At 37.5% G+C, this 17,458-nt stretch overlaps 1 protein-coding gene across 1 annotated transcript in view; it reads left to right on the top strand.

Annotated features, from left to right (window-relative positions):
• The window catches only part of COL9A1 (collagen type IX alpha 1 chain), a 196,829-nt gene that overhangs the window by 116,088 nt on the left and 63,283 nt on the right, over positions 1-17,458 (top strand). Inside the window, exons 13-21 of the mRNA XM_073675505.1 lie at positions 2,369-2,392; positions 2,944-2,997; positions 5,321-5,374; positions 9,546-9,578; positions 9,669-9,725; positions 11,768-11,821; positions 12,389-12,442; positions 14,399-14,452; positions 17,361-17,414. Of these exons, the coding sequence (XP_073531606.1) occupies positions 2,369-2,392; positions 2,944-2,997; positions 5,321-5,374; positions 9,546-9,578; positions 9,669-9,725; positions 11,768-11,821; positions 12,389-12,442; positions 14,399-14,452; positions 17,361-17,414 (438 nt within the window). The remainder of the gene's footprint in view (positions 1-2,368; positions 2,393-2,943; positions 2,998-5,320; positions 5,375-9,545; positions 9,579-9,668; positions 9,726-11,767; positions 11,822-12,388; positions 12,443-14,398; positions 14,453-17,360; positions 17,415-17,458) is intronic.

The following is a 17,458-nucleotide window of genomic DNA, read 5'->3' as shown; positions in this document are numbered from 1 at the left end:
GTGTTTCTCCAGAGCTTGGAAGGAACATGATAGTAGATTCATGCTGTCCGAACCCTATTTGTTTGTGCAGGGAGAGACCTGTTAGTCATGAAGCATGGGGTGTAGAATTGGGGACAGGCCTCAGTCTTGTCGTCTGAGATGCATTGTCTCAACTTGTCTTTTCAAATTATATTTTCAGTAAAGCACATACGGCAGCAATATTACAGCCAGTGTCTGATTCATGCTGCATGTGGTTCAGGCAGCATGAATCCCTTGTCAGGACCCCTTGAAGGCTCATTTACACTGGACGATTTCTACCTATGAGAGAGTGCCAATTGACGATATACAAGTTGATCGGTGCTTGATTGTGGCCTGTCCACTCAAGAGTTTAGCTACTATAGAGGTATCATAAGCAAGAGATAACCCCATATTTACTCAGCATACTGAAAGAGCTCATAGATGAAGGGTAGTCTAAATAGGAGAATTCCTTTTCTAAAAATTAAAGTTTGAGGAATACTTATGGAAGATCCAAGCTTAGGATATACAAAGAAAAGAATACAGCAGCACACTGTAAACGCTAAGATGTTTTGCAACATTGAATATATGAAATTTGAACTGCATTACTGCGGTATAGAATATCCTTATAAAAATGGAGGTACTTAGCGCATAAATTGGCCAATTCATGAGAGCCCACCAGGAGTGACAAGACGTAACTTTCTTTGATGGGACCCTATCCCATTATCATGTCTCTCTTAGGCTAAAAGCATATAAATTTAAGGGCAAGTAAGATCCAGTACTAATGAAAAATGGCCTTACGTTGATGGGAGGAATGCTGGGTCAGAAAAGGAGGCAGACAAAATCTCCAACCTTATGATTAAGTATGATTGATGACAGTCATTGGGAACCCAAAAATCAGCAGAATAAGAGAGGCTAAATCATGGACAAATATTATAGTTCAGCCTCATTCATTCCATTGAGTATCACCTTCTTCCTGCTGCTGATTGGTGAGGATCCCAGATGTTGGATCCCTTCCAATAACACATTGATGGCCTATTCTAAGGATGGACCATCAATAAAAATTTCTGGTAAACTATTTTAACACTTTGGCACTGAATACTTTTTTTCTTTTACTCACTAAAGCTAATCTCCAGCCAAAGGAATACCATTAATAGGAATTAACATAATATTCACAACAACTATCTCACATGTTAAGGTGTTAAGTGAAGACAACACCTACATTTCCATTTAGAATATCATTTTGCAGTTCCACTCTGTTTGAATTTGCGAAATTCTGCCTAATTGGATGAAGGTTTAGCATCTGGATGTGACAATAGATGATTAGTTATGTCTTATAATTTAATTCTCTTCAGTTATAACTTAAAGTGAAATGTAGTGTGAATGTCAAGTTATATATAATGCTGATCAGCACTATAAATTATTTTAACAAATGAAGTATGTCTTGCCCATTTTGTACAGTGGTTGAGATTATGTTGGCGCAGTAATTGCCTTCAAAATATTAAAATGAAATTATATTTAACACATGCATTATAGTTTGGTTGATTGACTTTTATATCAGCCAGTCCTATTGTACTGAATCTCCATTTATACACTGGGATTCCACATTGTATAGAAACCCTTACTAAAATTCATTACAGCACAAAAGACGAGCCCTCATTACCAGCCGTACATTACAGAGAAGTTCCCCAGACAAAATGTTTACACTGGAAACCATATAAATAAAGTTTCAAATTGTATGCCAAAACTTCTCTTTTCAAAAATTGGGTACAACCCTATGCAACGGAGCGGGGCCATGCACTACCCAACACATTTACTATATTCTACGCTAGAAAGTGTAATAAATCATAGTGCAAATCTATGCCAGCCTATGGCTGTTGTAGATCGACAGGAAACCTTTTTTATCAGGCATATACTATACATAAAGCTTTGTTCACATCAGGTTAGTCAACCGAATTTTGGGAAAGTTGGCTGCACATACACTGACCATGTCGACAGTCGCACCTTAAACTGATGTATGCAAAATGATGTCCTTTTTGGCATATTCGATGATGGCACTGCTCAGCTAACCCTTTTTTGATGTATACAAGTATGTGTAGTAGTAAGTGATGTAGTAGTAGTAGTAAGTGATGTATAGATTATGCGATTATATACATGGAGTACAATGGGATTTTATTGATGACACATGTCAAGAAATCCTACCAAAAATGTTCATATTTCATACACATGTCTTTGCACATTGCCATCATGCAGTGCCTATCTGTTTTCCTAATAAAGGCCCATAGACAAATTAATATACATTTTACTATTGCATTGCCTTTAATTTACAAAACCACATATAATTAAATCCTGTTTTCATGTTCTTTTTTTCCAGGGTGGAGGAGTTTCAGGACCACGGGCAAGTACATTGATTCGGCATTTATTTCAAGCAACAATGTCATAAATAAATACTGCATACCACTTAGTAATGTAGTTTGTAGATACGAATACTTTATTAAAACATTGTATATTGAATGGAAATCCTGTTACCTTTTGTACATTTAGCAGCCTGTATATACATCATCAACGCTCTGTTGCTGCTTTCATGTAGATGATAATGTATGTGATTCTCTGCTGCATGGTATTATGCCAGAATGGGTTTTACTCAAAGTTCAAGAACAGTAATAATCTGTCATGTCTCATGAAGGTATACTATTCCTTACTTTAAAATGAAGCATTTTGTTAGCTGTCAATTTATTGTGCAGTTGTTTTGTTAAAATAAATACACACTAATCTGATTTTAGTCGTTGTTTCCCCATTTTTGGGCAGTAGTCAGTCATACTGAACAAACGCTGGAAAGGTTTGGGGTAGATTACTTTAAAAATACTGTATCTTTAGTAGCAGAAATAAAAGTAGAGATAACTAGGAAAATCATATGGTTATAACTTATATTTCTAATTCTCATTACAGGGAGTACCTGGTCCCCCTGGACTTCCAGGAGAGTTGGGTCGGGGTGGCCCAGTGGTAAGAAACTCCACATATATATGTGATCAGATTTTTTCTGACATGTTTGATTCTCAGCAGTCACAGTATTCTTTTCAGAAAAGTGAGGTTCATTTTTTTCCACACCCTAAACCAAACACATTTGAATGTTCAATGTATCAAATACTGTATTTAATGTAACATAAATGATAGTAAAAATATAGTAAAAATATAGATTCTAAGTAATAGCGTGATTGTGAAAGCACAGAACAGTTGTTACTATCTGACAATTTTAGATTGATTTATTAACCCCTTCACTCCCAGCCATTTTCCATGTTTTAGTTTTTTCTTCCCCTTTTTCCAAGCGCCATAACTTTTTAATATTTCTGTCAATATGACCCTTTTATTTTTTGGGGACGAGTTGTACTTTTGAATGGCACCATTGATTTTATCATATAGTGCACTGAAAAAAATTCTTAGTGCCATGAAATTGCAAAAAAGTGCAACTCCACAATTGTTTTTTGGGTTTTTTATTTACCATGTTCACTATATGGTAAAACTAACCTGGCAAAATAATTCCCCAGGTCAGTACGAGTATGCAGACATCTATAGTTTATTTTTTATTTAAGTGGTTATTCTCATCTTCCCTTGACATACGTACAGCACCGCATCAGCCATTCCCTTTTGGTGGGTGTCATATCCTACTTTGTTTTGTAGCACATCATTAACCCTTTGTAGCACATTTACTCTTCATCTTGTAGTACATCATTCATTATCCCTCATTTTTTTCAAAAACATCCTGACTCATCTTGAACCATATTATCCCTTCTTCATAGAACTTGCAGCATCTCGGCTTACTTTCACATTGCACTATGCCGGCTTGTTTTTTGCAGTAGGTCCCCCTAATCATGTGGCCCAGAGGAGCCACAATGGTAGTGTGTTTATACACATTGATTTTCCGTAATCCTGAATGCTCTCCATTGGAGGCTAGGCTGGTATGTTTTCAGGATGAATAAACTCAATATTGTCGATTTAGTTAGCAACACTCTCACCGCCTTGATGTCATTATATATGATCTGACCCCTCATTCCTATCAGGGCACTAAACGGAGGAAGTGCTTGGCATCTGGACACTTGGGACACTGAGTTGCTAATGAAAATGCTATTGGTTGGTGTCACCTTTAAATAATGTAACAGCTTCTGTTTCGCACAAAAACATGCAAGGAAAAGGTAGATAAAATCTAACAGAGTTACATTGTAACATTACTTACTGTCCCTTACTTGTCTGTTGTAAGCCTATCTCTATGCACATCTCTTTAACAAGTGCATTCAATCACGGTTCAGCTACAAATACTATATCCATGGGAGTAATTGTTGGAAAATAAAAGACGGAGCTGATGCACTTGTTAATGAAGTGGTCTGCTTGGAAAATATAACCTATTGACATTACAAGCACAACCTGAATGCCCACAAAGGTTATTTTCAATGCGGCATTGAGCTATTGATTAAATAGGTCAATATAAACTTAGACTAAACATGGCTGAGAACATCAATGTGTCTAGAAAGACTGACTATTTTACAAGTAGGCAACATTTCAAATTGCAACTTCCCCGTTAGATAGGAGGAAAACACTAGAAATCACAGCGTTGCTCATTGACAAGTGCTGTCATTGCTGAATAGAATCTCCTCTGCTCGTGTAGGCCATTAAAGGGCAGAATTAAAACTCCGTCTTCTGACGCACTCTCAATTAGAGGTTGTCTCTGGCAAAATTTCAAGTTGTTGCTGAAATGAAAATGCTTTTTTTTGTGACACATACAAATATATTTTGCAATAAATCCAAATCTTGACAGATTTGATTTGTAAATTACATGTGCATTTTTCATCTTCTCAAGAGAAGCAATTTTCATTCCCTTGTTCATTCGATATGGGATAATGGTGGGCTGAAAATTGCACAGTAAGTTTCTAAGTGCAGAAGTTTTATCAAAATAAGGTTGATTAGTCATTACTGCTCGTGACAAACTTGATATTTTAAGCTTAAATAATAAGTATAGTGGGTTTACTGTGCGTCATTGTACACAACAGCTGATAAATAATTGATGAGGTGAATGTTCAAAGAAGACCTGTCATCTCTCTATTTTAGTTTTTAAAAAACTTTGTTATTCTATATTATGAAATAAATAATTACAAAAATAATATTTTTTGGTAATTTTTATACAGGTGAGTGTGTCCCAAAATACCTATTTATCTTCTCTAAAGCTTGTACAAAACTTTTAGCGTGAGATTTTGCTTATCTTCCATCAATCACCTGCTATAAGCTATTGCCCTACTACATTTTAGTAAAATATACTATTTATCTTTTTGTTTAGGGTGATGCTGGTGGAAGAGGATCTCCAGGACCGCCAGGGCCACCAGGACCACCAGTAAGTAGTTAGTAAACATTATAAACAATGTTATTTGGATCATAAGAAACAATGCAATATCGTTATCCTTTTGTTACAAATTGGAGCACCAATGTCATTTTTTTCATTCAAATGTATCATCTTGAGCTGAAGTTACATTATCAAAAAACAACCTGATCTGCCACATCATTAATACCACTGACAAGAGAAGTGAATTGAATATACTGTACATAGTTGAGTTTATTGTTAGAATTGCAAAGGGTAGGATCTATGAGGCTGCAAATGAGCAGTCAGTTCTTGGAGTGTTGAAAGCAGCAAAATGTGCAAGTGTAGGTATCCGAGCCACTTTGGCAAGGGCCAATTGTGATGGCTAAGTGACTGGATCAGGCAATCTCTACAATAACAGATTTTATGGGGTTTTCACAGTATGCAGCAGCTCGAACCTACCAAAAGGTTTCCATGAAAGGGCACCCAGTGAACTGGTGACAGGGTCATGGGCATCTAAGGCTCACTGGTTCGTGTGAAAAGTGAAGAATAGTTAGTCTGGTCCAATCCTACGGAAAAGCTACTCTCCAAAATTGCTGAAAATAACAATAAAACCATGAAGCAATTGGAGAAGTTGGGCTGAATCAGATTTCTTTTAACGCATAAAAATAGACAGGAGTTCAGGAGTGTGTTAGTTGCCAACCTGGAGAAGAGATGACACTCAGTTACCCTATGTGAGAAGGGAAGCCAGCAAAGGAAACGTGATTCTTGACAATGTTCTGCTGGGAAAGTTTGGGTCCTGGCAATTATGTGAATTAAAAGGAGAAAGACTGGCACACTGTCCTAATAAAAAAAATAGTGTGCTTGAGGAAGGGACTCGTAGTCCAGACTTGTTGAGGAAGGAACCTCAGCACCACAAAAGAAAATGAGACTGTAGGTCTTGCTGCAGTGATAGTTTATTTTGATCCGGCAAGGAGTCAAAAACAGATATGGTCCAACGTTTAGAACCGAAGCGGTCTTTGTCAAGGACATTTGTTGCGGATGCAGGTAGGCAGAAATCAAGTAGAGCAATAATGTATATTGTAAGATCTCTTTCTTGTCAAGGACCTGTGTGGAGCAGGAGCCAGGAATCTGGAAATGTGGCAAGCAGAGTATAAGCCATGCTCTACTAAATTTCTGCCTACCTGAACTCACAACAGATGTCCTTGACACAGACCGCTTCCGGTTGAAGCGTTGGACCATATCTGCTTTTGACTCCTTGCCAGATTGAAATAAACTGTCACTGCAGCAAAACCTACAGTCTTATTTTCTTTTGTGGTGCTGAGGTTCCTTCCTCAGCAATTATGTGGATGTTACATTGACATGTACCACCTACCTAAGCATTGTTGCTGGATACGCCCCTTCATAGCAACAATATTTTCAAATGGTATTGGCCGTTGTGAAATTTCTTCAGAAACGGTTTGAAGAACATGACAAAAAGTTCTAAATGTTTCCTCGAAATTCCTCAGATTTCAATCTGATCATGTAACTGTGAAATGTACTGTAAAAACATAGTGCCATCCATTGATGTGCACCTCAAAACTAACAGGATTTAAAGGAACTGCTACTAAAAGCTTGGTGCCAGATACTACAGGACCCGTTCAGCATACTGGGCACAATGTTCACCGTAAATCAGCTTCAAAATCCGTATGTATGATCTGTGGATTTTAAACAGATTTCACCCCTCTACACTAAGGTGCATGAAATCTGTGATGCAAATCTGAGGAAAGAATTGTCATGCTGAAGATTTAAACATTTCCATCACATGTGAATTTCAGTGCATACAAATGTAAAATATACTCATCCAGAGTATGTAGCTGATATAACATTTTGCCACAGATTTTCTGCATGCAAATTCATTTGATAATATACATCAAATACATCTCTTACAAATCACCCAAAGGACTTTTTTTAACTATGGAAATCTTGAAGCAGCAAAAAAAAATATTGAACATACATAAAATCATTCCTAATAATATTAATGAATTAATGCGTTTATTAATGGTTAAATTGTAATCTGGTTCTGCACAGTCATTGTATGTATTTTCAGTTAGGGAACTGTGTAGATTGTTTGGTGATTGGATCACACGCAAGCATTTTGTGGTTACAAACGGATCTGGTCAGTGAAGGAGTAAACCAAGCAGGAATATACATCTGTGAACCAAATTGTTGGTTACAGTAAGAAAAACTCACGATGGCAACTGAAATAACTTGAAACTGATAAAAGTAATTTTCAGTATACCTTTCCTGAATATTAACTAATGAAAATCAAATCAGACATTGCTTGTGAATTCAACTGAAAAATAAAAAAAAACTAATGAAAATGACCTGCACAAAAATGATAGTACCCCTAGAAAACATTGAAAATATTTTGACCATAGGGACATATGAAACTAAAGTGTGTTGTGTAAATAGCATCAGAGGTGTCTACAAACTTAGAATCAGTCAGACTGCTTATTTAAAGGGTGAAAAGTAGTCTCTGTGCTATTTGGTATCATGTTGGGTACCACACTGAACATGGATCAAAGAAAACTAAAGAAAAAGATGTCTTAGGAGATTAGAAATAAAATTATTGACAAACATGTTAAAGCTAAAGGCTATAAGACCATCTCTGAACAACTTGATGTTCCTGTTACTACAGTTGGAGAAATTAATCAGAAGTTTAAGGTCTATAGGACTGTGGCCAACCTCCCAGGGCATGGCTGCAAGAGTAAAAATTGATGACAAATTTAAGAGATAGTTAATAAGAATGGTAACAAAAGAGCCCAGAACAACTTACAAAGAGATTAAAGGTGAACTTCAAGGTCAAGGTACATCAGTGTCAGATTGCACCATTCCTGGCTGTCTTGGCCAAAGTGGACTTCATAGAAAACAACTGAGGAGGAAACCATTGTTGAAAGCAAGTCATAAAAAAGTGAGACTTGAATTTGTCAAAATGCACAATGACAAGCCACAAAGCTTCTGTGAGAATGTACCTTAGACAGATGAAGCAAAACTGGAGCTTTTTGGCAAGTCATTTCTGCTCAACGTTCCTAAAAGCAAAAACGAAGTATACAAAGAAAAGAACATAGTACCTACTGTGAAACATGGAGAATGCGCGGTTATGTTTTGGGGTTGTCTTGCTGAATCTGGTACAGGGTATCTTCAATCTGTGCAAGGTGCAGTGCTATCTGAAGACTATCAAGGCATTCTGGAGTGAAATGTGCTGCCTGTTGTTAGAAAGCTTGATCTGAATCACAGGTCATGGGTCCTCCAACAGGATAGTGACCCAAAACACACAGCTAAAACATCCAAGAATGGCTAAGAGCAATTATTCTGAAGTGGCGTCTATGATCCCTAGTATAAATCCCTGTGGAAGGAGCTGGAACATTCAGGCATCCTTCAAACCTGAGAGAGCTGGAGCAGTTTGCTCATGAGGAGTGAGCCAATACAAGAAATCTCATTGTGAATTCAAGAAATCGTTTGTTCGCAGCGATTGCTTCAAAAGATTGTGCAACAAAATAATAAGTTAAGGAAACCATCAATTTTGTCCAGGCCATTTTTATTAGTTTTTTAATTTTTTTTCCTGATGAACCACAATTCAAAAGCAGTGTCAGATTTTCATTATATGATATTCAGTAACTGTAAACTGAAAATTAATTTTCTCAGTTTCAAGTTATTTCAGCCTCCGTTTAACAGAAGGGTACCAACAATTTTGTTCATGTGTGTAGTTGTCTTAGTCAGGTTTTCTGGTATATCCAAATAATTCTTATTTTGGTTGGTCTGTCATAAAATTAACCAATGTTGTAAGGATGTTGCTCTATTAGTGATAGAATAGAGATGTTTTTTTCATCCGTGAAAAAATAAAACAGTTTTTACGCTGTATAAACCTAAAATAGTGTATCCAAACTTAAAATCAGCATGATCCTTATCAAATAGCAATTTATGTTTTACATTATATCAATATTATTATTTTGCTCCATTTTCTATATAAATAAGGTAATATCCACAAAACTATATGTTGCAGAACTACCCAATGGTTGGAGAGAAAAAAGTTTACTGACCTTTAGTTGAACATTACAGGCATTTTATTTTCTTCAGCATTTCAATTACAATTGATTTCCTTGTGTTTTCTGATGTGATGTGTTTCTGACTGACTACAGATAACATCTATTTTTGTTTTTGACAGGGGACAGTTGCTCTACCTGAAGGTGATCCCCTGGTGAGCTCTGTGTGAAAAGCATAAACAGTTGTAGCTGTGTTCTCCTCGCTTTCAATTTGTTAGTTATCAGAATTGTTATTTTATTTTCAGTGCCCTAATTCATGCCCACCAGGCCGTCCAGGATATCCAGGTTTGGCTGGAATGAAGGTAAATTAATGTTCTGAAGTAGTTTCTTCAATTTCTAAAGTTACAAATTAATGGCTAATGAGAATGTATATGCAATCAGAAGAATAGTTTCATCTCTGTCACAAGAGATGGCCAAATGGTTAGTCGTAAGTATATAACTGTATGCTTCTACTATATCTCAAGATACCTACCCTGTGAACAGAAGGTCCTGTAGAACACAAACCTGAAAGACTGAAGTTAGTTGGAAATATATTTGGAGGTGCCAACTCATCTCCTGAGGTTTTGTTGAGTTTGTGCATGATTCATCTAGCAAAACGCCTGATCACCTCAATAATTGCTTCTGCAAATACTGGTGGTTAAAGTGTATGTGCCCTAACAAATTAATATGCAAGCTTTGAGGGTGAGAAAAAAAAGTGAAGGTATTGTGGTTAGCGATGAGTGGATCAATCCGCGGAGGATCAAGTTCAAGTCAAATCTCCTGAAATTTGCGGTTTCACACGTATTCAAATAATTTGAGATTTGATTTGGAGTTTGCAAAAAAAATCCCTTGCTCGGTGCATTTCCTACCCTGCTGAAGCATTAGATAGCAGGCTAATGTAATTTTGTGTTGCTGCTCGAGCCTTCCCATAATGCTCTGCAGCTATTATATCTTCCGAATTATCATATATTGTACAACAGTAGTCAGTACCTGGGCCATCACAGATTAGTGGTTTCCAGCAGAGTTGAATCTGGCAGAGTTGTTTTCCATCTTCAAAGTTGCTGATTAAGCCTCTCTCTTCTGTAGTGTATAAGCTCTTATGGTCAGTGAGGTCGTCACTCTCTCTTACGCCTATAAAATGTAAGCTCTTATGGTCAACAGAGTTCTCTTTCTTTTTCATCTGGAGAGTGTAAGCTGTTATGATCAGCGGGGATCTCTCTCTTTTGCATGCAGAGTGTAAGCTCTTGTGGTTAGCAGGGTTCTTTCTCTTAGCTGTAGAGTATAAGCTCTTATGGTTAGCAGTGTTCTTTCTCTTAGCTGTAGAGTATAAGCTCTTATTGTCAGTGGGATCTTCTCACTCTTTCTTTCTCAACTGGAAAGTGCAAGCTCTTATAGTCAGTGGGGTCCTCTCTCTCTTTCGCCTATAAAGTGTAAGTTCTTATGGTCAACGGGGTTCACTCTTTCACTCTCCTCTCCCCACATGCATTGTTACCGCAATTACAAGCTGCCGTATTGAGAGATGCGCAAATAAATTTAAAAAGTCCAGTTTGGGGAGGAAAATTCTGCGAAGTCAGTGATTGAATTTCTGCTCGTCTCTAATTGTGGTCAAGAATATTAATTTACGTAATAGAAGGTCAATTGTTAATTAGGAGGAACAAAATAAAAAGTGTAAATATTTATTGTAATAGAGCACCAACATGTTCTATGCAACTATAAATAATAGATGCTAATTACAAGATTGAACAAAATCCACATACCAAATAGAATAGGTAGAGTAAGTGGCAGCTGTAGACAACTGATTGACAGGGGGTGGCTGTGGTTAAGAAAAGCCATGCTTGAATGCAATGGCTCTAGAGAAGACATCTAAGGTTGAAGAATGGCAAAGGTCATTCTATGGAGTCAGTAATCCTTGTCAATGTGTGATCAATGCCGTCGTATTTGGACTGACTCTGAATTAGATATTTAGAATCTGATCATGAAGCTAGCCTGGGTAACACATGACTGATAGATCTGTTTATACTAAATACAAACCCAGTATTAACCATCTGAGATATTGGACAAGCCTTATATGTTCATGTCTAATCTTTTATTTTAATATATTCTAATTTTTGTTAGGAAAAAGTTTACCTTTGAAATTATCCAGAACTAACACGTTTTTTGTGCTTTTTTGACAACCCCTGGACATAATTATTAGATCTGACAAGTTAAGAACCTGATGAATACTTGTTTCATTTTGGATATGATATAAAGTCAGAATAGCTGTGTTATTATCCTCTTGTACGACAAGAAGACCAGATATATGTGCATCACCATGAAACATTAATATTAATGGTCATTTTTATGTGTGTTGCGTTCCTGATATTAGGGCCACAAAGGTGTGAAGGGAGAAGCTGGTGAACCTGGAAAACAAGGTCATAAGGTAATAACTAATTTAACAGCATTTCAGGTTCTGTGGCTACATAACATTTTTATTTTTTTAAACCCAGTCTGTGTTTGAAAAAAAGACATTTTAAAACACATGAAATATAACAAAAATATGCATTTTATAAAATTTTACTCATTTATATTAATTATAGGATCTAGATTTATAGAGGTCCACAAATGCATCCCATATTATCACACTATACATTGACAAATTGAGTCTCGTAGTGCGTGAACATTCTACATGCAATTGCAGTGTAGTTTCTATACATTTATTACCTTTGAATATAATATCCTCAGCTCCATTGATGCATTGTAATGAGGAAGCTGGTAGACTTTTGATTAAGTGCAAAGTACCAATCTGACTAGATAGTCTTCTGACGGCCTGGATGTGAATGCCAGATGATTATCTCACATACAATCCAGTGGATGCTATGCTCCAGTTCTTAGGCAATGCAGCCTCATTTTTCATTTGTTCAGTAGATATGTTTATATTGTAGAGAATGGTAATAATAAAGATACTTTCATTTCTTCTTTAATTTTGTATATTATTCTTTCATTTCAGGGTGAAGAAGGTGAACAAGGAGAGATTGGTGAAATTGGTGCCCAAGGACCTCCAGTAAAGCTCTTTTAGTTTCATATTTTTATATGATATATAATATTTTACAATCCAAAGTTGATAGTGCACATTGCCAATATTATTATGTTTATATAGGTGTCAAACGGTTATAGTATGACTTAGGCCTTAGGCCTTCCCCTCCCATTTTAGTTGGCTACTGGCTGAACGATGGTTCGGCCATTTATTCAGCTGACAACTATTTCGCCTGACTCTCTCATACACAGGAGCACTCACTGTGCTAAACACTCCTGTGTTTTCTATGAGAGAGCCGCTGTCAGACATTTCTGGTGGTGGCGTATTTCAGAGCGAACAAATGGATTGGCTGCCTGAAATCAGAAATGCAGGATACTTACCTGTCAATCTATTGTCTGGAGCCCCCAAACACATTAGACTTGCAGCCAGACCTGTTGACATTGATGGATTGAGCCGATCTAATTAGTGTGCATGGGGTTGCTTTATAATAATGTTGTTAATTAAGCAAAAACTTCTGAAAAGCCTTAGATGGCCCTTATCCTGGGACCTACACAATTCTACTTTCCTACAATGGATGAAAATCAAAGTTGCTAGCCCCACCTGGGTGTCTCCTCTATGGATCATAAAGCCAACGCTTTAATATCCAAATCTGAGATTTTTAAGTCCCAAGACTGCTATAAATCACCCACTTTTGAATAACGTTAGAATAGGCCTCACTACTTCTGCTGGACTAATTGGGGGATTGTCCTGGTAAAATCATAAATGTTAGCAGGTACGTGGAATGAACCAGCACCAATACATTTAGACATTTTGTATTCATTTAATTTATAGTGAAGATTTTAAACTCTTGTAGAAAGTGATACATATTTGATTATTATTCTAAATCTCCAAACTTGGGTGTATGAGAGTGTGATAAATATTTAGAACATATCCTAATGTTTGGCTTGCCCATGTTTAAAGGTTAATATTGCACAGACTTACAATGTTTAAAATGAAGATAATGATCCTTAGGGCTCGCTCAGATGAGCGCTATCCGATGTGTACCAATGTTATTCCATGGGGCAGTGACGGCCAGTGTTTTTTTTTCTCATATCGTATCGGCATGAGAAAAAAATTGCAGCATACAAATCGGATGTCACACACCCATTTAAGTCTATGGGTGTGTGGAAATCATCGGACTGCACCGATTTCTGTGGACTCACAGAATGGAGAAGATGGAGAAATTATGATCTCCATCTTTTCTGCACCTGTGATATGATTCTCTCATTCAAGAGAATTGGATCACACTAATTTGACACTCGGATCAAACTCTTGACAGAGTTTGAACAGAGTGTCATTACCATAATCAATCCCATTCTCTCGGAGGAGAGAATATATGCTCATGTGACTCTGGCCTTATCTACACACTGCCGCTCCAACACTGCCTCTCCACTGCTCCCTCAATTCCTATTGCTACAGCACTGCAGATCTGATGCCCTGTCTATAACAGGTGAAGGCTGCAGCCTATCACTAGGTTCACAAGCTTCATGCCATTTGCTTTGGCATCACATGGGAACTCAGTGATTGGCTGCAGAGGTCATATGCAGTTGATGGAACTTCACTACTACAGCCATGTCAACAATCGGGGAGCAGCAGAGAAGAAATGCTGGAGTGGCATTCAGTAGGTAAGGCTGATTTTCCTACTTTTAAACAGAGCAAGTCTGTGGAGTATTAACATTTATAAAGGAAATACTGTAATTTCACGCCTAAACAATTATTAACTCCATTGTAACTGTCAAACTATAGTATTCTGTAAAATGTGGAAATTACATGATTCATATGAAAATGTACTATCTTATCAATTTTCGAAATAAGCAATTTATATTCACACAATTAAATTAATATACTATTGTATTTTGCACATTGCTAAAAATATGTATTACAGTATGATCTCTAAAAAAACAGGTAAAGTTTACTTCACATGTATATTTATATTCCTTTTAGGGACCACAAGGTTTAAGAGGAATTACTGGCATAATGGGACTCAAAGGTGGCAAGGTAAGTTGTGATATAATTGATATGTAGAATAAAGTTATATCAGTCTTGAGGCACTCACATTTGCACAGAGGAGATATTTAATGTTTATAATAGCAATAGTATGCATATGTTAAATTAAAGTGTAACCATCGCTTTCATTTTTAGTTCATAAATCATTAGTACACATGAAAATTATCAACTTTGTAATACATCTTACAAGAGAAATCTGCTTATTCCTCCTCCTAGTTGATCTTTCACTCTCAATTCACAGGTAAAATCTGTAAAATTTATATTCAGTGAAGACAGATTTTCACATTATAAAGATAAGAGGTGACAATTGCTACTCATAAGAGTCTATGGAGAGGGAAGGAAGTGATGAGGGTGGAGCTAGGGGCAGACACAGGCATTCTACTGAAATTACAGTTACAGTTCTCTATAGAATTTATGAGCACCAACTGCCACAGGTGGACACAGACAGAAAATGGCCCCCGTGCAAGAACAATATATGGGCCATTTGCAGACCAAGAGCACCTAAAAATGTTAAATTGCACTAGCTTTGGAGGTAGAAATGGGCCCCTTACCTCTTGGGCCCCTGTTGCACCAATGATATGTCCGCCCCTGCCAACTGCCATCTTCTATCTTAGTCTATCTGTGTTCACTGAATGCAGATTTCACCTGTGAGTATGAAAGATCAGTCTATGAGGAGAAAGAAGCAGATTTCTCTGATAAGATTTTTCACAAAGTTTCTTATTTTCACCTACAATATTCGATAGTTTAGTGGTTTTCAATAGTTAATTAAGTAATGCTACTGGTCCTGAAATATTCCAGTTTATCTATAATATACTTACCTTGTAATGTCTTCATGTCCTGTTCCGTCCAGATGTGTCTGGATCCCAGAATTCCAAGCGGCGGAAGTTCGTCGGCCGCCATATTGGGACACCCAAGTGATGGGTGTCTCAATATGGAAACCACTGGTGGTACCAGACTCCTGCGCGATACCACCAGCGGAACACCGTCGCGAACATGCCGTACACGCCGCCGCCGGGATCAACTGAATGATTCACTGACCGCTGCCATCTTTGTACAGGAGGAGCGCATGTGCAGTTTTAATGTGACCGCCGTTATCTGCCTGCACAAAGATGGCGGCGGTCTGATTTACTGCGCGGGGAGACAGCTCAAACGAGAGAACATATGAGGGAAGAAGACAGCACAAGGGTGAAGAGAGAGACCAGACAAGGGGGAGAGCACATGGGGTACACAGGTCAAAGAAGAGATCACATGACAGGAGAAGACAGCAGATGGGGGAGAGAGAAAGTGCACAGGGGGAGAGAGACAGGGCACAGGGGGGAGACAGCTCAAACGGGACAGCATATGAGGGGAGAACACAGCACAGGAAGGAGAGAGACAGCAGACAAGGGGGATAGCACATGGGGTAGACAGGTCAAAGAAGAGAGCACAGACGGAGAAGTCAGCACATGGGGGAAAGAGAGAGTGGATAGGTGGGTGAGCAAATGGGGGTGAGAGATTCTCAATGCTGCAAAGCCTGCCCCCATCATGACATTACCACCCTCCCGATGCGATAGCATCGGGCCTCCATCTAGTACATATACATGATGACAAGTACTCTTTGAGGTTTTTGAACTAAGCAGTTCTCAGAATTTTTCATTGAACCACATTGTCTAATAAACTGGAATATTTCAGAGCCAGTTACATTAGTTAATTAACTATTGAAAAACACTAAACTATGGAAAAGAAAACTTCAGTACAGCCTTTTTCAATCTCCTGGGATAGGATATGATCCTTGTTTCAAAATACTTGGCCTCAAGTGACTCACACACAACATGGTTGTGATGCGATTGTTACATTTTTATATCATCATAACCCCAAAGTAGTCCTTAAATGGGCTTTCCACTACTACTACTTCTTAGATTAGGGTCACACGACCATATTTTCTCTCATTCTAAAAAATTGGTTCAATTATGCTATCAGAGTGTGATCATAGTGTGATCCGATTTTCTCGGATGAGGAGAAGATGGACTCATTGACTTGTATGGTCAAATGTGATCCGAATATCAGATGCAAATTGTGCATGGTTTGATTTTTTCCTTGGACAGACACGGTCTACAGAAAAAATTGGACATGTGCACAGCCCTATAGAATGCCATTGATCTGAGTGCGATCCGATGTTTTGTAGGATCACACTCAGACCGAAAATATGGTCGTCTGCACGATCACTTAGAATATCTCATCATTATCAGATGCATGGGGGTCAGACACAGCATCGCCATCAATCAGCTGTGGCAGAAGTTGGATGTAAATAGTGTACAATAATGTACAATGTTTCATCACACTGTTTAATGGCCTTTCCTGGGTAAGGCAGATCAACTCATATTTATTCCAGGACACAGTTGCTGCACGTCTTATGTTACACAAGTGATGCAGACCTGCATTGAAACATTGCAACAGTTTAGGACTGAATTCAGATTCTATTTTTGGGAGTGAAAATTAAAAATTCCCGATGTTTTAGTTTTCCCAAATGGCTCTTTGGTTATGTTTATTTTTTTCTTTCTGAAATGTCCACATAAAAATAGAGAGAATCTAGATGGCAAAAATAACTTTTAAAAAATAGATTAGCCCAATAACTCCCATATTGAATACTTTTGTAGACTTGTATCTAATTCGGTTTCAACCATTATGTCCTACTGAAGAATTTTAATTTTAACATTTCAAACCATCTCTATAATATGGCAAGTGACAGGTGACAAGGGCACTGAAGACTAGAATTACACTCATCATTCTTTGCTGAAGCATTATGAATTGTAGTGAAATAATAACCACAATGTTCTTCATATACAAGTGGATTTTTAGCATTTCACTAAATAATGTGCTGTATTGTATTATATACTGATAATGCATTTTTCTTTGTTAGGGTGGTCGTGGAACTGATGGAGAGCCTGGTCCTCGAGGTGTTGCTGGTGCTACTGTGAGTTCAAGTACTATTAGATAAATCATTTTATAGACTGTGAA

Source organism: Phyllobates terribilis, unplaced genomic scaffold (genome assembly GCF_046119375.1).
Source record: "Phyllobates terribilis strain yellow unplaced genomic scaffold, ASM4611937v1 Scaffold_3__8_contigs__length_932513732, whole genome shotgun sequence".
In the NCBI taxonomy this organism is placed as follows: Eukaryota; Metazoa; Chordata; class Amphibia; order Anura; family Dendrobatidae; genus Phyllobates; species Phyllobates terribilis.
This window is presented reverse-complemented; position numbering and strand designations above follow the sequence as displayed.